Raw genomic sequence first — 22,272 nt, forward strand, 5'->3', positions numbered from 1 at the left:
AATTCCCAAATGAAAATAAAGGTTATCTTAAAGCATAAGTCTCAGAGACTACAAAATTGTTCATGTTTTCTTCCATGTGCACATACCCGATGAAACTTTATTTTTATGTTAATGTATGTTAACTAACTACTACTCTTGAAACTAGAAGAGAGGTTTTTAACCTTGGACTCTTCTATCCCATGAATGTCTTGGTCAGAGATTTTGTAGGTAAGCCTTTCTGTGGGGAGAATGCCACAACAGAGTTGATACCTGCCAGAAAGTTAAAGCCTACTCATTGAGTACCCTGGCAAAACAAAGGATTACACAACTAGTTAAAGTAATGACTTATATAAGTACCTTAGAAATCTTTGGGTTGAAGGTTTATAAGCAAGAAGAAATAAAAACTCTGCATTTAAGTTCGAAAACTCATTACGAATACTAAATTCTTATTTGGTTGAGTGTATTATCATGAGCTGTATTTTTTTTCATGATTTATTATTACCTATCTTAATTAAGAGTCAAATTATCTTGATGATTCTGCATTTCCCAAAATTCCTACATAGTATGAATTATTTTTATATCATGGTGACATGCATAATGCAAAAAAATACTCATACACGTGCTTATAACACACCAACACCACCTTAGCCATAAGACACTAAAATGCTTCTGGTGTACTTCAATAATATTGCGATCTTATTCTAATACTCTAACTCAGTAATAAATATGTATTTAGCAAAATTATGGTACTCTAGAAGCAATGTAAATCTTATAAATTTAACTTTTACCTGGGATTGTTTTTTAATGTATTTACTAAAAATTCATGTAGATCTATGCCAGTTGAATCAGTGTATTCTTGACTGGAATCTAAAAAACAACAACACAAAAACCCAATATAAAGTTGTTTGAAAACAAATCCTTTTCCCTTTTACACATGACACATATCTTAAATAAGATGAGATGCCCCACACTGAAGAAAATTGCCAGAGTAGAAAAGGGGAATTTATGGTGCACTAAGATGACCATAAATTTTCTATTCTTACATAATGAGCATGACTTGTGTTTATATAACTGCAGGTACATGCACATTCTTAAAAAATTTATCTTATATGTGCAGCTTAATCTACTCTGAATTCCTTAAAGATCCTTTCATACTCACCACCATCATGGTCAAAAATGTCTCTTTAAGTGAAAAATTAGAATGATTTAGATAATCACCTACATTTGTAGCATTTAAGGCAAATTAGTTCAGTTACGAATATAAGTGGAGGAAATAATTTGGAGGCAGATAGGAATTTTAGTTCTCAAAGAATGACTTAGATTTGGTCAGGTCTATCACTAGAGGCTTGTTTTACAGTAGTTTTTCAGATATTCATGTTTATTTTTTCTTCTTAAATGTAATATCCTTATGCCATTTATAAAACTGGTCAATGTAACTGGGTTTATAAATTAGAAAAGCACTTTTATTGACTTGCAATGATAAATGATGGTGAAGTCACTTAAAACTCATCTATGAAATATAAATATTCTGGCTTCCAAGACTATTCTTACTGGATACTGGATGTTTTGGCATTAGCTCATTGTATAATAAGAAACTGAAGAGTAATAATATTGTTAGTGGAATCAGTATTCATATTATAGTGATTCTGGTATTTCAATATGAGAGACCAATACAAGATCAAAACAGTTATCTTCCTCAGTGACTCTGGCATATGTTGTTCTGGTTGATGTATCTTACTGATGTTCAGAATTGTGTTATGACTTTTTTGCCTGGATGAGCAAATACCGTATCATCCCTTCAGTCTGTTCTGTATTATTTTAAATACAGATATGCTGTATTAATTATTCAAGGGATAAAGGATAGAATCACCAAAGGTGAAACTAAAATTCTGTTAAGAACACAAATAAATTGCAAACCTCTTGATAACATTTTCCTAGGCAACTTATCACTGGCTTTTTCTTTTTCTGCTTCATCTTTTGAGGGCTTCTCCTCTTTTTCAAATGATTGTGTTAACTGGATCTGAATTTTCTCCTGTTGGAAAGCAAAATCAGTTAATAAATGAAAATATAAAGTGACTCAGTTTTAATAACATACACTTGGTTTTTTGAGTCACACAAAATTGTACAGAGGAAAAGACAAAAAGACTGTTTTATCTGATCAGATTCTTCAAACTAGAATACAACTTAACATTTTAATCACTTTTATCAAAGTCTTGAAAGAAAATGTTAAAATTAATGTTTGAGTTGAACATATTGAAACATATACTCAAAATTATTTGAAAAACTAAATGTTTTCTATTACAGTTTAAATGTATCTACTTGTAAAACCCCTAGAGGACCAGAACCAAGGTCTTGTTTATTGTGGAGATGCCAAGCCAAGCAAAAGCATGATAATTATCATCAACCATGAGTAAAGAAATGTATGAGTGTCAATACTTAATAAAAAATAGTTTATGGAGTATCCATTATAATCTCAGATTCCTTCATTCTCTTGACACATATATATGTAAGTACAAATTTTCCAAAACCAAATCCACATGACGTTATTTCCTACTTCTGACATACATCACTGTTCCTCCTTCAATCACTACAAAGTTGTTTTACAACAGTTTCAAACAAGATTGTTTTCCTTCCAGATATGTAACATTTAATTGTGACATAACCATATTGTATAAAATAGAAAAGGAGAACCAATTTAACATTTCATTTAAAAAAATGTTATTATGTGTAATTTCAGAAACCAGAGAATTTGAATAATTCACATAACCTAAAAAGGTAAAAATCACATAGCTCTGTTCATTCAGGCAGCTATAAAGAAAGGCAGAGTGACTTCCAGACCTTTTCTACTAAAGATAAAGGTGTAGCATACTTGTAGACTAAATGACTGTTACTCTTTAGTGATGAAAAACATACTTATCCTTTCTGGGTGATGACTGTTAGTGGTAGTAGGTATGTCAATATTGAAGGGACTATAAATTTCAGGACTCTTAAACTACAGTCACCAAGATTTCTATTAAACTATTTCCCCCCACATAACTTTTTTCAAACTAACAGCAGAATTTTGGATCAAATGTTTATTTTTTCTTCTAGGGTAGCTGACTGCTATTTCCCTCTCTTTTCAATTCTGCTTCCCATTACATCTCAGTTAAATTTGTGCTCAGAAAATAGGGCAAAAGCTGTGCACTGGTAATTTTCACTAAAATGGTGAACACTTACCTGATTCATGCCCTACTTTTTGTCTTGCCTATCAAACTTTATATATTAATCAACTTCATAGATTCATCAACCAGTAAGTCATTTTTCTCATTATGACTCATTTTCTAATCTACTTTCCTTCTTTTCATTAACTATAAAATAGATATTTAAAAATGAATCTCAGAACTTTTTGAAAGTAGAGTATTTAGACGTCTTCTGTACTTACAGCTTCTGTTCCTGTTACTCAAGGATAATCTATGCAATCCAAGTTGGAAGAAAATATTTCTCATGTAGACCTTCACTAAAAGGCACTTCCAATGACTATGAGATTTCATTTCTAAACTGTCCTTCCAAAGCCATGCATTTAATTACAGACATTAAACAATTTTATCAATATGGACTGTATTTAAAAGTCTAGTAGGCTTAATATACTAAGGCCTTGTTTTCAAATGGCACTGAGGCCTTGTTTTCCGTAGCAAATAAACAAGGTATTTTAAATGCTGAAGTCTTTATACATCAACTTCTCTAGGACTATAAATAGCTGGAATGATAGCAACATCCTCATAGGAAGCTGTAATTCCTTTACTTTTCACTTTGTCATTGATATCTGTTATTGAGGTCACTTCCCTCTCATAAGCGCTCAGCAGACACAGTGACTTCTCTCTCTTAATTGTCTCTCAACCTTTTCAATAACGAATTTTATTCCAGATTAGTTTCTCAAAGATTACATTCTGAAGCAAGCATTAATAGTTGGAAAGTGTCTCTACCATCAAATATTAGACACCAGCAAAGAGCTTAAGAAATCATTTATTTTTCAATTCTCAGTGAGGTGCAATTTAGTTAACTCAAAGTTTGTGAAAAGACTTTCTACTAAAAGGAGTATGTTTTGTTCAGAGAATAATAGTGGGTTATTACCCAAAAAGAAAAAAAATTTATTGTATCCAAGAGAAAGAATGCATTAAGCGGAATAACTGAATTCTAGTTTAAGTATTAATTATTCATACAATATAACTACTTAGCTTTTTGAATTGTAAACACAAAAATCATCTGTGAATCAGTAATATATACATGAATATACAGCACATACCCTTGACATTAATTTTCTTCTCATATAAATTTTCACTAGGCAAATTTAAGTAGTACTGTAAGAATTTTTCCCCCAGTGTTTTTCAGGTAAGGTAAGGTAAAATGTACTGAATAAAACCAAAGATCATTGTACAGTTTTTCTTAAAAAGAATGCACTTTTTTCTGGATTAACATTTTTATGAATGCCTGATCCTTGCCATTTCTTCAGTCTCCTTGGGCTAATTATTCCATGAGGCTAAGGTGGTATAATATTTTGTCAACAGAAGAAACTAATTTTCAGAAAACATTACACTTCCCACTGTTCTACCCTGAACAGGTGTATTCTTTACTCTGATTTGTACAAAATAACTTTTAAAAATTGCTACTTCAAAAACAATTTTTACTGAGTTATTTTTTTCAAAGTTTTTTTTTCATCATAACTCTTCGGACATATCAACAGCCAGGCAAAAGCCAAAGGTTAATGTTTGGAAATGTTCTCTACCTAATAGTTCCTAATAAAATATTTTCACTGCATTTCTGTCTTTTGCTAGAAAGTGTGTTATTTTATCATGGAACTATATAGTTTACAGAATGAATACATACAGCTGTCTTGTATCTATATAGTTAAATTTTAATTAAAAATCACAGAGTTTGAAAACTAAGTTTCTGATGCTTGACAAATTTCAAAGCAAACTGTAATTTTTAAAGTATTTTTCATTCACAATAAAAAATCTATTGAAAAAGCCTTCCTTTTCTTGCATTTTGGAAAGAGAAGAGGTATTAGTGCTTTAAAAAAACAACATACTCAAAATATGTGACAACCATTTTCAGTAACTATAGTAGGCTTTTGAGGGCATCATCTAAATGAAGGCAAACTCTTGATTCAATTCTTTGCTTGAATCAACAAATGTACAGCTGGTGTTTATTAAAAAAAAAAGTAGAACCTGTCTTTTTTTTTCTTCAGTCATGTCTTGTTAATTAAATAACCAAAAAGTTGCCTTGATTCTTTGGAACAGAACACTGGGATATAAGGGGATTTGGCTTGCTCAAACTCTTAAAAAGTAGAACAAGCTGTAACAGTCAGAGTTTCACACTGATACACATTGGCAGAGGGTCCACATTTATGTATAAATGTCCAAATGTAACATAAGACAAAAATCAATCCATAGCTGAGATTAACAGAAAAGTAAAAGTCATAGTATTAAAAAGAATAGAAAAGGCAAACTGAACTGTTTGCTTGAAACTCAGTTCTGTATTTACGAGCATAGACATAAGAGGAATCAGAAATATCAAACCACTATTTGAGCCAATCAAACATGAAAAGTGGCTTCACCATGCATTCAGGTCAAGTAAAATAATGTATCAAGTCCCAGTCTTCGATAGTTTCCTCTTCCAACACAACGGGTAAGTACCTGACAAATTTCTAAAAGCTAAAATCAAGAAGGCAAATTGCATCACAATTACATTCACTGCAAGTGCTCGTTAATATTCCATAGCTTTTCAATAACAACTTATAACTCCCTTAAATCCATATTCAGAATTAATTATATGACCTAAATTTTTCCAGAGAGAAACCATTGCACTAAGTCTTAAATTGAAGTAACAACGTTCTTCCAACTTTTCATCAGTATCTCAGTGACAAGTATTCCCAAATCAGTTTCACTCCGTAAAAATAAAACAAACACACGTAACACACACGTGCACATACAACTTTTATTTAACCTTATGAAAAAATATTCTCTAGGAGGCAGATTATTCATTCCACCATGTCTTTAAATAACATTTTTTGTTTTGTTTTGATTTTGCTTTTTACCTGGTTCTCCTGTGATAGCTCTGCTGTAGGGGGTGGTGGAGATTCTTCACACACTGCAAGGCTCCGAACTAGCTTTAACTTTGAGCTTGACTAAAGAAAAGTATTTAAAATTAACACTACATTTCACAAGTCTTGGGCATATCCAAAAGCCCCCTACAGTTTCTTAATAGTTTCTGCCATGTTCAAAGGTGAAATGCACAAGTTACATATATCATTAAATGCCACTACAACCCTTCACTAACAGGGAAAGCAAACAATTGCAGTTTTGAAAATTATAGCAATAGCAGGAGTGGGAAAAATTCCAATTTCAAAACCAAAGAATGGTGAGAAAGCCATTTTCTCTGCAAAGAACCATTAAGGATATAAAAGCAGTGCACAAAAGCAAGTAGGCAAAACAAAAACCCCAAATAAAACAAAATAAGCTTTCTGCTCCAAACAAAATATGACAAAACTAAACCGAATGCAGCGCTATATGAAAACAAGGATTCATCAAGCATGAAGGAAGGCCCTTGGCATGCCAGCACAAAATATTTACTATACCTTAGACCTTTTTCCTGTCTGTCCAAATGACTGCAATGGCCGCTGAATACACAAGAAAGATTTGTATTAAATTTCATACTGAAAAAAAAGAAAGTTTGTTTCTTAATTCATAATTCTATACTACAGAGAAACTAACTCCACAATGTATAGAAAATGAGGAAATCAAAGTTGGTTTCAAGTAAAAATGTACTGATTCCTCCTAGAAGCACACTTGCAGAAGATTATCTAAAATCCCTCTGTGGGTTGGCATTTTAAGTCAGCAAGTGGCTATAAGTTCTGTGGTAACTGAACCAAAAGGAACTTATAAGGTAATTTTTCAGATAGTAACAAAATATGCTTCTTCAGCATTTTATAACATACTAGACTTTAGCCAAGGTTTGGGAAACACACACACGCACAAAACAGCTATGCTTAGACAAGTTCCAAACTTACTAAGAATGTTTCTACTGCACCTGGAGTCAGAGTACAACCATCTATCTACTGAGCCTTTTCAACACTGTATGAAGTACACCACTAATTCATTAGTGACAAGAATCCTATTTGCCTGGTCTAGGTAAGGGAACACAGCAGAAATGAAGAAAAGAGGGCAAGGTTCCAATATGCATGTTTAGCACACCTGCAAGATCATTAATCACATGACTGGGAACCTGCTGGGGCAGCTAGCTCTCCTCTATGATGCCAGCTTTAGATTGGGAATGGAGTTGAAGTGCCTGTCAACCAGTCAGATAGGTTTTAAATACGCTTTCCATCCTTCCAGCTCCTTTCCAACCTGTCTAACCCTAACCCCTAACAGTACACGGTCCAGATATTCATCATTTATTCTCATAAAACCAGGGAGCCAGTTTGGTATCAAACTTAAAGCAGATAAAAGATCCTTAATATCTAGATTAGTTAGTATGCTTCACATATGAAAAAAATGCCACCATTTCACTCTAATATCCAAAAAAGCCTTCCTTGTAAAACCAACAGAAATGTGAATCTGCAGCATCATGTGTCCTGCCCCCATTTTGAGCCCAAGTTTTTGAAAGATAAGAAGCATTGCATTTTGGGGATTTTGACTCTGGAATACCCATGCTACAAATTAGCAGTAACAACAACAAAAGGAAAATAGAAAAAATAAAGAAAAATGACTTTGTTTCTTACAGAGAAGAAAATGGCACACATGTGCATATATATGCAAGTGGCAGTGCTGAGAGCTTCTGCATGTTGGTGCTATCTTCTGTTTCTATTCACTCTCTTCTGCAATTTAAGAGGATTTCTAATTGTAACTAGCATCTAAAGATAGAATTAAAAGAAGTTATGCTACATAGAGTAAAAAAGTATGCTTAAAGGAAAAAAAAGGTGGGAGAGAATAAATAAATAATAGCAAAATGCACATGACTAAATGATTTCTAAGGAAGCAGAAGAGAACTTGTGACTCACTCCCATGCTCTGCTTTAATTCCTTACAATTTTAAGTATCAAGGGTATAAAACTTTCTATCAAAATTTTTTAAAATAAAAGAGATGATTAACTGGCAAGTAAAAGCTGTATTCATATCCAGAAGGGATGGTTTTAAATTTGTGGCTTTGCTTCTTAGTAGGTGCCCCTGGTCAAGTTATTTCAGTTTATACTCTTATCTCTACAAAAGTTCATTCAGTTTGTGCCAATTCTCAAGGTTCCTGAATAGGTTCAATGAAAGGGTAGATTTTAAAAAAAAGGGCTTTGAAAAACTTCAAGTACTATATAAATGTAATACCTTATTAAAGGTTAGGAACATAGCACGTTAGAAGACCAATGTCCTACTTCTGCTTACTAGCTGAGATTTAACTTAAAAAACAATTCTACAAAATGGGGATACTGTATTTATCCCTGTAGTAAAAATAGTTTATAATTTTCATAGACTTACATGTGCTTCAGTTTTAATTTCAGTTTTAGTTTTCATAGATATTCATGGCTTTAGTTTTAACTCATAAGGAGACTTTGATGGAGAATTCAAAAAAAAAAAGGACAGAGGTAAAATTATCTCAGTGACTTCATTTAATCAATGTATTCTGAGTTCCTGCTACATACCGGACATGGGCTATAAAGATGAGTAATACATATTTCTTGGTCTCAAGAACCTTGCATGCAGGATAAGCTACTATATAGAACAGAACCCAAGACTTTCAGAATCTTTGTCCATTGCACTTTACATCAGACTTATTAAAAAAGAACTTCTTGTTGTGGATCAACTACTCCTAATAGAATTCTAAAGATGACTTCTCAACATTCCCATCCCCTGGTTATTTAACCAAACACTAATCTAAAGGTGTGAAGGGACTTTGCAGATGTAATTAAAGTCCCAAGTTAGTTGAATATTAAGACAGTGATAATTCAGGTGGATTTGATCCAGTCAAGTGAGCCCTTGAAAGGCTGAGTTTCTTTGGTTGGGAGTAGGACAAGTCTAATTCAAATGGTGATAAGGGCCTGACCCATCATTGCTGACTTTGAAGGTGGAGAGGACTTGCCAGGAGTGCAGGCAGCCTCTAGGAAAGAAAGGCTCTTGGTTGACAGTCAGCCAGAAAATGAGGACCTCTGACCTACAGCTGCAAGGAACTGAGTTCGGCCAGCAAGTGGAATGAGCCTAGAAGCAAATCCTTCCCTAGAGTCTTCAGATAAGGGCCCGGCCTGGCCAAGGCCTTTGATTTCAATCTCTGAAACGCTAAAAAGAGAACTCAGTTAAGCGTGACCTAAACTTCTAATCTGAAGAAATGAGTTAGTAATTGCATGTTGTTCTAAGTTTGTGGTAATATACCATTCAGCAACAGAAAACTACTACATGTAAATTACAAACAGCTAAAGTGGCAATATTCAATAAAAATAATTTTCAATTCCATTTCAAATAGCAAAGCTGAAATTATACAATATATATCAGAAAACCTGCTATCCACACATGCACACACAACAAAGCAGAGAAAACAAGTTCTGTGTATTAAACATCCTTTGTTTAATATTCCTGGTGCCACTTTGAAAGCCAAATATGGGTTTAAGAATTATTTTAAAAACAGGTTCTTCAAAGCATCTTTCTCACGTTTTCCCAATTTGTTTTTACTGTGGAAAAATACACATAAAACTAACCATCTTAACACTTTTTAAGTGTACAGTTCAGTAATATTAATAAATTCATAGTGTTGTGCAACCATCACCACTATCTATCTCTGTAACTCTTTCCATTTTGTAAAACTGAAACTCTGGACCCATTAATGTAACTCTTCTCCTTTTTTCTCAACATCTGACAACTACCATTCTACTTTCTGTTTTTGATTACTCTAAGTACTTGATAAAAGTAGCAAGATACAGTATTTCTCCTTTCATAACTGGCTTATTTCACTTGGCATAATGACTTCAAATTTATAGCAAGTTGTAACACATTACTATCCATGTGGTAGCATATTACAGAATTTCCTTCATTTTTAAGGCTGAGTAATATTCCCAAATATAACAAATTTTGCTTATCCATTTATCTTTTGATAGATGTACTTGGGTTAACTCCACACTTAAGCTATTGTGAATAATGCTGCTATGAACATGTATTTATACACCTCTTCAAGATCCTACCTTCAGTAGAACTGCTGGGTCATATGGTAATTCTATTTTTAATTTTCTGAGGAACCACCATACTCTTTTCCAAAGAGGATGTACCACTTAAAATTCCCACCAATGGTGTACAAGGGTTCCAATCTCTTTTTTTTTTTTTTAAATAATTATTTTTTATTGAAGGGTAGTTGACGCAGAGTATTACATTACATTAGTTTCAAGTGTACAACACAGTGGTAAAACATTTATATACATAATTCTAGGTTCCAGCTATCACCCTACCAAGCTGTTACAATATCTTGACTATATTCCTTATGCTATACATTACATCCCGGTTACTTATTTATTTTACCATTGGAAGTCTGTCCTTTTTTTTTTTGTGTGTGAGGGAATCTCTCATATTTATTGATCGAATGGTTGTTAACGACAATAAAATTCTGTATAGGGGAGTCAATGCTCAATGCACAATCATTAATCCACCCCAAGCCTAATTTTCGTCAGTCTCCAATCTTCTGAGGCATAACAAACAAGTTCTTACATGGAGAACAAATTCTTACATAATGAATAAGTTACATAGTGAACAGTACAAGGGCAGTCATCACAGAAACTTTCGGTTTTGCTCATGCATTATGAACTCTAAACAGTCAGTTCAAATATGAATACTCATTTGGTTTTTATACTTGATTTATATGTGGATACCACATTTCTCTCTTTATTATTATTATTTTTAATAAAATGCTGAAGTGGTAGGTAGATACAAGATAAAGGTAGAAAACATAGTTTAGTGTTGTAAGAGAGCAAATGTAGATGATCAGGTGTGTGCCTGTAGACTATGTGTTAATCCAAGCTAGACCAGGGCAATAAAACATCCACGTATGCAGAAGATTTCTCTCAGAACAGGGGGGATGAGGTTCTAAGCCTCACCTCTGTTGATCCCCAATTTCTCACCTGATGGCCCCCCTGCGACTGTGCCTGTCTTAGGTTGTTCCTCCCTTGAGGAATCTTACCCGTCTCTGGCTAACCAGTCATCTTCCGGGGCCATACAGGGAAATGTGAAGTTGGTAAGTGAGAGGGAAGCCTTATTGTTTGAAAAGGTTAGCTTTTTACTTCTTTGCATATTTATGCCCTGTGGCTTCTATGCCCAGCATTTGTCTTGAGGTATCTTTACCACTTGGAAGAATTATGATACTCGGTAAATTTGATATGAGGCACGAATTCTATTTAAGGGTTGTAATTAGGAAGGAAGAAGAAAAGCTATAGAAGTAGCAGGCGGAAGAAAACATGGGAAGATTGATTATTTCTTTGACATATCTTCTTGTAGAGTACTTCAGCATGTATAGGTTTTAAGCTACTACTTAAATTGCGCACACACATTAACATAAGAGGAGTATAGTTACATAAACAAAGCATACCTGTAATTACCAGCCATCTCCAGTGAAACCAAGAAAACCAGTTAGGCACCTTAGGCATTTGTGAAAACTTATCTATGATATGGTGGATATTGTCCAACTGAACTTGAACAGTCTGAGAGAAATCAGACAAATTAAGACAACCCATTCCTGGGGACTGTTCACATCCCCTATGTTCTTTTAACAGTAAATAGTCTGTAGTTGTAAGACTTTGGAGCGCTACAATTTGCACTTCTCCAAATTCTTGGTTGAGTTCCAACAGTATAGATCCAGTCAAATTTGTTGTTTTACTGTATGCACAGGCCAGTTTAGATATCTCCTTCCTCATTCCCATGGCAAGTCCAGGAACGGGTGGGATGAGTGCATCTACAGCTGTAGCAGTGCGTGGATCTTTGTTGGGGTTTTTTGATGATCATCTTCTGGCATGAGTCTTCCAGAGAGTGCTGATGTTGGAAGTTCTTTTTCATATCGTATCTTAGTTCATTTTTGGGGTAGCCCAATTAGGATTTGATCCTCTGTATAAACACAAACAGACCCTTTGCCTACACTTTTATATGCCCTTTATACCCTTGTGTAGAACTCGTTGGAGGTTACCACACAGGAACTGCCCTTTTTTTTTTTTTTTCTTTGTTTTTGGTATCACTAATCTACACTTACATGACGAATATTATGCTTACTAGGTTCTCCCCTATACCAGGTCTCCCCTATAAACCTCTTTACAGTCATTGTCCATCAGCATAGCAAAATGTTGTAGAATCACTACTTGCCTTCTCTGTGTTGTATAGCCCTCCCTTTTCTCCTAACCCCCCTTGCATGTTAATCTTAATACCCCCTGACTTCTCCCCCCCTTATCCCTCCCTATCCACCCATCCTCCCCAGTCCCTTTCCCTTTGGTACCTGTTAGTCCATTCTTGAGTTCTGTGATTCTGCTGCTGTTTTGTTCCTTCAGTTTTTCCTTTGTTCTTATATTCCACAGATAAGTGAAATCATTTGGTATTTTTCTTTCTCCGCTTGGCTTGTTTCACTGAGCAAAATACCCTCCAGCTCCATCCATGTTGCTGCAAATGATTGGATTTGCCCTTTTCTTATGGCTGAGTAGTATTCCATTGTGTATATGTACCACTTCTTCTTTATCCATTCATCTATCGATGGACATTTAGGTTGCTTCCAATTCTTGGCTATTGTAAATAGTGCTGCAATAAACATAGGGGTGCATCTGTCTTTCTCAAACTTGATTGCTGCGTTCTTAGGGTAAATTCCTAGGAGTGGAATTCCTGGGTCAAATGGTAAGTCTGCTTTGAGCATTTTGATGTACCTCCATACTGCTTTCCATAATGGTTGAACTAACTTACATTCCCACCAGCAGTGTAGGAGGGTTCCCCTTTCTCCACAGCCTCGCCAACATTTGTTGTTGTTTGTCTTTTGGATGGCAGCCATCCTTACGGGTGTGAGGTGATACCTCATTGTAGTTTTAATTTGCATTTCTCTGATAATTAGCGATGTGGAGCATCTTTTCATGTGTCTGCTGGCCATCTGTATTTCTCTTTTGGAGAACTGTCTGTTCAGTTCCTCTGCCCATTTTTTAATTGGGTTATTTGTTTTTTGTTTGTTGAGGCGTGTGAGCTCTTTATATATTCTGGACGTCAAGCCTTTATCGGATGTGTCATTTTCAAATATATTCTCCCATACTGTAGGGATCCTTCTTGTTCTATTGATGGTGTCTTTTGCTGTACAGAAGCTTTTCAGCTTAATATAGTCCCACTTACTCATTTTTTCTGTTGTTTTCCTTGCCCGGGGAGATGTGTTCAAGAAGAGGTCACTCATGTTTATGTCTAAGAGGTTTTTGCCTATGTTTTCTTCCAAGAGTTTAATGGTTTCATGGCTTACATTCAGGTCTTTGATCCATTTGGAGTTTACTTTTGTATATGCGGTTAGACAATGGTCCAGTTTCATTCTCCTACATGTAGCTGTCCAGTTTTGCCAGCACCACCTGTTGAAGAGACTGTCATTTCGCCATTGTATGTCCATGGCTACTTTATCAAATATTAATTGACCATATATGTCTGGGTTAATGTCTGGATTCTCTAGTCTGTTCCATTGGTCTGTGGCTCTGTTCTTGTGCCAGTACCAAATTGTCTTGATTACTATGGCTTTATAGTAGAGCTTGAAGCTGGGGAGTGAGATCCCCCCTACTTTATTCTTCTTTCTCAGGATTGCTTTGGCTATTCGGGGTCTTTGGTGTTTCCATATGAATTTTTGAATTATTTGTTCCAGTTCATTGAAGAATGTTGCTGGTAGTTTCATAGGGATTGCATCAAATCTGTATATTGCTTTGGGCAGGATGGCCATTTTGACGATATTAATTCTTCCTAGCCACGAGCATGGGATGCGTTTCCATCTGTTAGTGTCCCCTTTAATTTCTCTTAAGAGTGACTTGTAGTTTTCAGAGTATAAGTCTTTCACTTCTTTGGTTAGGTTTATTCCTAGGTATTTTATTTTTTTTGATGCAATTGTGAATGGAGTCGTTTTCCTGACTTCTCTCTCTGTTGGTTCATTGTTAGTATATAGGAAAGCCACAGATTTCTGTGTGTTGATTTTGTATCCTGCAACTTTGCTGTATTCCGATATCAGTTCTAGTAGTTTTGGGGTGGAGTCTTTAGGGTTTTTTATGTACAGTATCATGTCATCTGCAAATAGTGACAGTTTAACTTCTTCTTTACCAATCTGGATTCCTTGTATTTCTTTATTTTGTCTGATTGCCGTGGCTAGGACCTCCAGTACTATGTTAAATAACAGTGGAGAGAGTGGGCATCCCTGTCTAGTTCCCGATCTCACAGGAAATGCTTTCAGCTTCTCGCTGTTCAATATAATGTTGGCTGTGGGTTTATCATAGATGGCCTTTATTATGTTGAGGTACTTGCCCTCTATTCCTATTTTGCTGAGAGTTTTTAACATGAATGGATGTTGAACTTTGTCAAATGCTTTTTCAGCATCTATGGAGATGATCATGTGGTTTTTGTCTTTCTTTTTCTTGATGTGGTGGATGATGTTGATGGACTTTCGAATGTTGTACCATCCTTGCATCCCTGGGATGAATCCCACTTGGTCATGGTGTATGATCCTTTTGATGTATTTTTGAATTCGGTTTGCTAATATTTTGTTGAGTATTTTTGCATCTACGTTCATCAGGGATATTGGTCTGTAGTTTTCTTTTTTGGTGGGGTCTTTGCCTGGTTTTGGTATTAGGGTGATGTTAGCTTCATAGAATGAGTTTGGGAGTATCCCCTCCTCCTCTATTTTTTGGAAAACTTTAGGGAGAATGGGTATTATGTCTTCCCTGTATGTCTGATAAAATTCCGAGGTAAATCCATCTGGCCCGGGGGTTTTGTTCTTTGGTAGTTTTTTGATTACCTCTTCAATTTCGTTGCTGGTAATTGGTCTGTTTAGATTTTCTGTTTCTTCCTGGGTCAATCTTGGAAGGTTATATTTTTCTAGGAAGTTGTCCATTTCTCCTAGGTTTCCCAGCTTGTTAGCATATAGGTTTTCATAGTATTCTCCAACAATTCTTTGCATTTCCGTGGGGTCCGTCGTGACTTTTCCTTTCTCGTTTCTGATACTGTTGATTTGTGTTGACTCTCTTTTCTTCTTAATAAGTCTGGCTAGAGGCTTATCTATTTTGTTTATTTTCTCGAAGAACCAGCTCTTGGTTTCATTGATTTTTGCTATTGTTTTATTCTTCTCAATTTTATTTATTTCTTCTCTGATCTTTATTATGTCCCTCCTTCTGCTGACCTTAGGCCTCATCTGTTCTTCTTTTTCCAATTTTGATAATTGTGACATTAGACCATTCATTTGGGATTGCTCTTCCTTTTTTAAATATGCTTGGATTGCTATATACTTTCCTCTTAAGACTGCTTTTGCTGGGTCCCACAGAAGTTGGGGCTTAGTGTTGTTGTTGTCATTTGTTTCCATATATTGCTGGATCTCCATTTTGATTTGGTCATTGATCCATTGATTATTTAGGAGCGTGTTGTTAAGCCTCCATGTGTTTGTGAGCCTCTTTGCTTTCTTTGTACAGTTTATTTCTAGTTTTATGCCTTTGTGGTCTGAAAAGTTGGTTGGTAGGATTTCAATCTTTTGGAATTTTCTGAGGCTCTTTTTGTGGCCTAGTATGTGGTCTATTCTGGAGAATGTTCCATGTGCACTTGAGAAGAATGTATATCCCGCTGCTTTTGGATGTAGAGTTCTATAGATGTCTATTAGGTCTATCTGCTCTACTGTGCTGTTCGGTGCTTCCGTGTCCTTACTTATTTTCTGCCCAGTGGATCTATCCTTTGGGGTGAGTGGTGTGTTGAAGTCTCCTAGAATGAATGCATTGCAGTCTATATCCCCCTTTAGTTCTGTTAGTATTTGTTTCACATATGCTGGTGCTCCTGTGTTGGGTGCATATATATTTAGAATGGTTATATCCTCTTGTTTGACTGAGCCCTTTATCATTATGTAGTGTCCTTCTTTATCTCTTGTTACTTTCTTTGTTTTGAAGTCTATTTTGTCTGATATTAGTACTGCAACCCCTGCTTTCTTCTCACTGTTGTTTGCTTGAAATATGTTTTTCCATCCCTTGACTTTTAGTCTGTATATGTCTTTGGGTTTGAGGTGAGTTTCTTGTAAGCAGCATATAGATGGGTCTTGCTTTTTTATCCATTCTGTTACTCTGTGTCTTTTGATTGGTGCATTCAACCCATTAACATTTAGGGTGACTATTGAAAGATATGTACTTATTGCCATTGCAGGCTTTAAATTCGTGGTTACCAAAGGTTCAAGGTTAGCCTCTTTAGTATCTTACTGCCTAACTTATCTCGCTTATTGAGCTGTTATATACACTGTCTGGAGATTCTTTTCTTCTCTCCCTTCTTGTTCCTCCTCCTCGATTCTTCATATGTTGGGTGTTTTGTGCTGTGCTCTTTCTAGGAGTGCTCCCATCTAGAGCAGTCCCTGAAAGATGTTCTGTAGAGGTGGTTTGTGGAAAGCAAATTCCCTCAGCTTTTGTCTGTCTGGGAATTGTTTAATCCCACCGTCATATTTGAATGATAGTCGTGCTGGATACAGTATCCTTGGTTCAAGGCCCTTCTGTTTCATTGTATTAAATATATCATGCCATTCTCTTCTGGCCTGTAGGGTTTCTGTTGAGAAATCTGACGTTAGCCTGATGGGTTTCCCTTTATAGGTGACCTTTTTCTCTCTAGCTGCCTTTAACACTCTTTCCTTGTCCTTGATCTTTGCCATTTTAATTATTATGTGTCTTGGTGTTGCCCTTCTTGGATCCTTTCTGTTGGGGGTTCTGTGTATTTCCGTGGTCTGTTCGATTACTTACTCCCCCAGTGTGGGGAAGTTTTCAGCAATTATTTCTTCTAAGATACTTTCCATCTCTTTTCCTCTCTCTTCTTCTTCTGGGACCCCTATAATACGGATTTTGTTCCTTTTGGATTGGTCACACAGTTCTCTTAATATTGTTTCATTCCTGGAGATCCTTTTGTCTCTCTCTATGTCAGCTTCTATGCGTTCCTGTTCTCTGATTTCAATTCCATCAATGGCCTCTTGCATTCTATCCATTCTGCTTATAAACCCTTCCAGAGTTTGTTTCATTTCTGCGATCTCCTTTCTGGCATCTGTGATCTCCTTCCGGACTTCATCCCATTTCTCTTGTGTATTTCTCTGCATCTCTGTCAGCATGTTTATGATTCTTATTTTGAATTCTTTTTCAGGAAGACTGGTTAGGTCTGTCTCCTTCTCTGGTGTTGTCTCTGTGATCTTTGTCTGCCTGTAGCTTTGCCTTTTCATGGTGATAGGAATAGTCTGCAGAACTGGGACGAGTGACGGCTGGAAGGACTTCCTTTCTTGTTGGTTTGTGGCCCTCCTCTCCTGGGAGAACAGCGGCCTCTAGTGGCTTGTGCTGGGTAGTTGCGCGCAGACAGGGCTTCTGCTTCCTGCCCGGCTGCTATGGAGTTAATCTCCGCTGTTGCTGTGGGCGTGGCCTGGCTCGGGCAGCTACTCCAAAATGGTGGAGTCGCGTTGGAGCAGGAGCTGCTGGGAGGCTATTTATCTCCGTAAGGGGCCTCCCTGCTCCCTGCAGTCCAGGGGTTAGGGTGCCTAGAGATCCCGGATTCCCTACCTCTGGATTAAGTGACCCGCCCTGCCCCTTTAAGACTTCCAAAAAGCACCCGCCAAAACAAAACAACGACCACCAAAAAAAAAAAAAAGAAAAAAAAATTTTAAATTAAAAAAAAAAAAAAAGTTTTTAATTAAAAAAAAAAAAAAAGGTGGTTGTTCGTTTTTCTTTATTCTCCGGTGCCAGCCTCAGGCCTCTGCTCACCGGTCTTTCTGCCCTGTTTCCCTTGTATTGGGGTCCCTATCCCTTTAAGACTTCCAAAAAGCGCTCGCCAAAACAAAACAGCAAAAAAGCAAAAAAAAAATGGTCACGCGCTTTTCTTATGTCCTCTGTCACCCATCCTCCAGTGCCCGCTCACTGTTCTTGCTGCCCTGTTTTTCTAGTATCGAGTGCCCTGCACTCTGGCCCGGATAGCGGGGGCTGGGTGCTCGGCAGTCCTGTGCTCCGTCTCCCTCCCTCTGCCTGCTCTTCTCCCGCCGGGATCTGGGGGGAGGGCGCTCGGCTCCCGCCCGGCCGGGGCTTGTATCTTACCCCCTTCGCGAGGCGCTGGGTTCTCTCAGGTGCGGATGTGGTCTGGATATTGTCCTGTGTCCTCTGGTCTTTATTCTAGGAAGGGTTGTCTTTGTTATATTTTCATAGATATATGTGGTTTTTGGAGGAGATTTCCGCTGCTCTACTCACGCCGCCATCTTCCGCCCCTCTCCTCCCAATTTCTTTACATCCTTGCCAATACTTGTTTTCTGACAGTAACCATCCTAATGGTGTCTCCTTGTAGTTTTGATTTGCTTTTCCCTAATGATTAGTGATGCTGAGCATATTTTCATGTCTCTTTTTTGCAGAATGTCTGTTCAAGTACTCTGTCAATTTTTGAACTGGGTTGTTTCTTTGTTGTGCTTTGAAAGGAATTATCTATAGATTTTGGTTTTTGGTCACTTTTCAGATATGCGATTTGAAAGTATTTTCTCCTATTCAATGGGTTGCCTTTGTACCATCAGTTGATAATGTCTTTTGAAAGACAAAACTTTTTAACTGTCATGAAGTCCAATTTGTCTTTTCGTTGTTGTTACCTGTGCTTTTGGTGTCATATCCAAATCACTGCTAAACCCAATACCGTAAAGGTTGTGTCCTATTTTTTTTTTGAGACTTGTAATTTTTATTCCCTTTGGTATCCTGTTTAGAATAAGAGCATGATAATTATACTTTACAAACATTGCATTATTACTACCTGTGATTATGACTTCACACTGATTCACTGATTATACATAGAAAAAATAACACTGGGATTAAGGCAAAAGCTGTATGTGCAAACCAAGCAATTTATCCTGATACAGTCCTTACTAAAAAGCTCTTTAGGTTAGGTGATGGTTGATATTGCTGCATGCAGGTCAGTCACTGCTTTGAAGGATGAAGATAATGGCTTCATTCATTAAAAAAAAAAAAAATCCATCCTACGGGCCCACAATGGCCAGAGGAAGCCTTCAGTATCTTCCACCCATGTCACTTGCAATCATGGTGTCTGGGGTCTTCTGATATATCTTACTGAACACCTGTTTTACTTAAAGATCAATCTCACTTTGAGTAACCATGATCCTGACCAGGTAGAGTCATATATGCTAGGACCTTCCATGGAATAGTAGAGCCTCTTAGCAAAGAAAATAGTGTGGTTCAGGGCACATTGAAAAATGGTCATCAAAACACTTTCAGTATTTCTGGAAAACTGAAGTCTAACACTGTTTAACACACCTGGATTAGCCATTCTGCACTAAGCCTTCATTGTCATGTGAGGGAAGCTTCTTGTGGCAAGAACTGTGTTAAATAAAGCAAGAGCCATCTGTCCCTAGTCTCCTTTCGCCTGCTTGACAGAGACACTGAGCACTACCCTGGGCGAAATTGTGGTTTATGTGTGTGTGTTTATCATTTTAACTTTTCAAAACCCATCTATCTTGGGAACAACCTGCCTGGCTTACCTGACCTTTCTAGCCAAATCTCACAAATTAGGAAGCAAGTCCCTGCCCTCAACAGAGTGTCCTCATTTCAGCAAATGTAGAATCTATAAGAATCAGCAAAAAGAGCTTGAGTTCACTGTAAAATGTGTCAAAACACAGATGCTGCTTTTAAGATAATTGGGCTCAAATAAGATTGGGAAAGGTCATGATTGTGGCAGCATAGTGCTCTGGAAAAAAGTACATAGAGGTAAAGGCTGGGGCTGAGTCCCAGCTGTGCCACTGGCTTTTCAGGTGACAATGGCAATCCCTTCCCATGGGTGTAATGGTCTCTGGAAAATGGACAGGTTGCAGATGAACTATGGAATGAACTTCATCTGCAATCCTTTTGAATTCTATGAATCTTAACTCTGATATGGCTGGTCACTACCCTGAGTTCCTCTTGCCAACTCAAGATGTTTTTTGGAAGTAATGGCAGGAGATGGTATTAACAGAGAACATCTCTCTGCTAAGACATTTCTTCCTCAGATTCTGGAGGAGTGGTAGTGGTGATGATAACTTCTACAAATGTCCACGTTTTTCAAATAGAAACCCATCCATCCTGAGCCCAAATGCACAGTGTCACTTATCAGGGGCGGGGGGTGGCATCAGGAGCCTAATGATATTTAGTCTTGCCAGACTCCGTAATGACTCCTTCTTGGAAATGCCACATTCTCTCTCGTAAAAAATAACCAGCCCAGTGGCTTTCCTTTCATTTTCTGCAGGGCCAGGATCAGTCTATCACTGCTCTGGGCTGTGTGTGTTTCTGCTGTAAATATCACAAGAGGCCTGTGGTCTTGGAAGATGCCCAGAGAGCAGGGCGTCTGGCTTCTCTAATCATTTAGTTAGAGTAGCTTCCACAGCTTAAAGGTCATTTTCTTTCATCAATATTGTTATCTTTTTCTTAGGCATCTTACACCCTCCCTGTTCAAAGTACTGCCCATAGGCCTATCTACCAGCAGTACTACCACCACCTGGGAGCTTGTTGCGATGCAGAATCTTGAGGTCTTAACACTTTCTTCCATCTGTTTTGTGGTTTTGCAGTCTTCACCCTTTTTCCTTCTTAAAGTTGTCCACTTTAAATGGGTTTGGAAGCTCCATCAAGACCCTCCCTTTTAGGGTATGCAGTTTACAGCAGGTATCTGCATCTTGGAGGTGAGGACTGGGGACCCCTTGGCTAGCTCCTCTGATGTCCTATATAAGAAATCATTGCAAATACAATATTATAAAGCTTCTTCCGTTTCCATTTAAGTTTTGTAGTTTGTTCTTCTGTTTAGGTCTTCCATTCACTTTGTGTCAATTTCTGTATGTGGTGTTACATAAGGGTCTAACGTCATTCTTTTGCATGTGGACATCCAGTAGTCCCAGCACCAGTAGCTGAAAAGACTGTCATTCCTCCATGGTCTTGGCACCCATCAAAAATCATCTGACTATATATGCAAGGGTTTAGTTCTGGGATCCCTATTCTATTCCATTGGTCTGTATGTCTGTCTTTACACGAGTGTCACAGTGTTTTGATGACTGTAGCTTTGTGTGAATCCTCTAGTTTTGCTCTTTTTCAATATTGTTTTGGTGGTCATGGGGATTTGGGGGATTGAGATGGGTGAAGGGGAACAAGAAGTATAAACCTCCAGTTATAAAATATGTTAAGTCATGAGGATGTAATATAATGTGGAGCTCAGGGAATATGGTCAATAATATTGTACAAACTTTGTATGGTGATGGATAACAACTAGACTTATTGAGGTGATCATTTCACAATATACACAGAAGTGGAGTAAATATGCTGTACCCCTGACATTAATATAATATTGTATGTCAATTATACTTCGATTTTTAAAAAGACTGTTTTGGTTATTCCAGGTCCCCTGAGATTCCATATGAATTTAAGAATGGGTTTCTCAATTTCTGTAAAAAATGTCATTTGGATTTTGATAGGGATTGCACTAAATCTGCAGGTCACTTTGGGTAGTACTGACATTTTAATAGTATCAAGTCTTAATACGTAAGCACACATATGTATTCCCATATTTATGTCATCTTTATTTCTTTCAGCAATGTTTTATAGTTTTCATGATTCAAGTCTTTTATTTCCTTAAGTCAATGCGTATTTTATTCTCTTTGATGCTATTATAAATGGAATTGCTTTTGTAATTTCCTTTTCAGATTGTTCAGTTAGTGTAAGAAATGCAACTGACTTTTTTCTGTGTTGACTTTGTATCCTTCTACTGTACTGAATTCATTTATTAGTTTTAGTATTTTGTGTGTGTGTGGAATATTTGTTGCTTTCTACATATAACATCATATCATCTTAAACAGATTTTACTTATTCCTTTCCAATTCTGGTGGCTTTTGATTTCTTTTTGTCACCTAATTACTTTGGTTAGAATTTCTAGTACTACATTGAATAGAAGTGGTAAAAGAGGGCATCTTGGCCTTGTTCCTGATTTTAGAGAAGCTTTTTTCATCACTGAGTGTGATATTAAATGTGGGTTTTTAATATATGGCTTTTATTATGTTGTAGTTTCCTTTTATTCCTAGTTTTTCTTTTTCCTTGAGTATT

General features: G+C 36.8%; 1 protein-coding gene across 15 annotated transcripts in view; it reads right to left on the reverse strand.

Annotated features, from left to right (window-relative positions):
• Positions 1–22,272, reverse strand: part of R3HDM1 (R3H domain containing 1) — a 219,605-nt gene that overhangs the window by 120,812 nt on the left and 76,521 nt on the right. For 12 of the 15 annotated variants that reach the window (XM_057505643.1, XM_057505646.1, XM_057505651.1 and 9 more), the window contains 4 exons: positions 6,593–6,634; positions 6,053–6,142; positions 1,897–2,011; positions 768–846 (listed from right to left, as the gene is read on the reverse strand). In XM_057505643.1, coding sequence (XP_057361626.1) covers positions 768–846; positions 1,897–2,011; positions 6,053–6,142; positions 6,593–6,634 — 326 coding nt within the window. Of the gene's footprint in view, positions 1–767; positions 847–1,896; positions 2,015–6,052; positions 6,143–6,592; positions 6,635–22,272 lie in introns of those variants that run through there. The other 3 variants (XM_036886607.2, XM_057505649.1, XM_057505654.1) reach the window with 2 other exon arrangements.

Source organism: Manis pentadactyla, chromosome 8 (genome assembly GCF_030020395.1).
Source record: "Manis pentadactyla isolate mManPen7 chromosome 8, mManPen7.hap1, whole genome shotgun sequence".
Lineage (NCBI taxonomy): Eukaryota > Metazoa > Chordata > Mammalia > Pholidota > Manidae > Manis > Manis pentadactyla.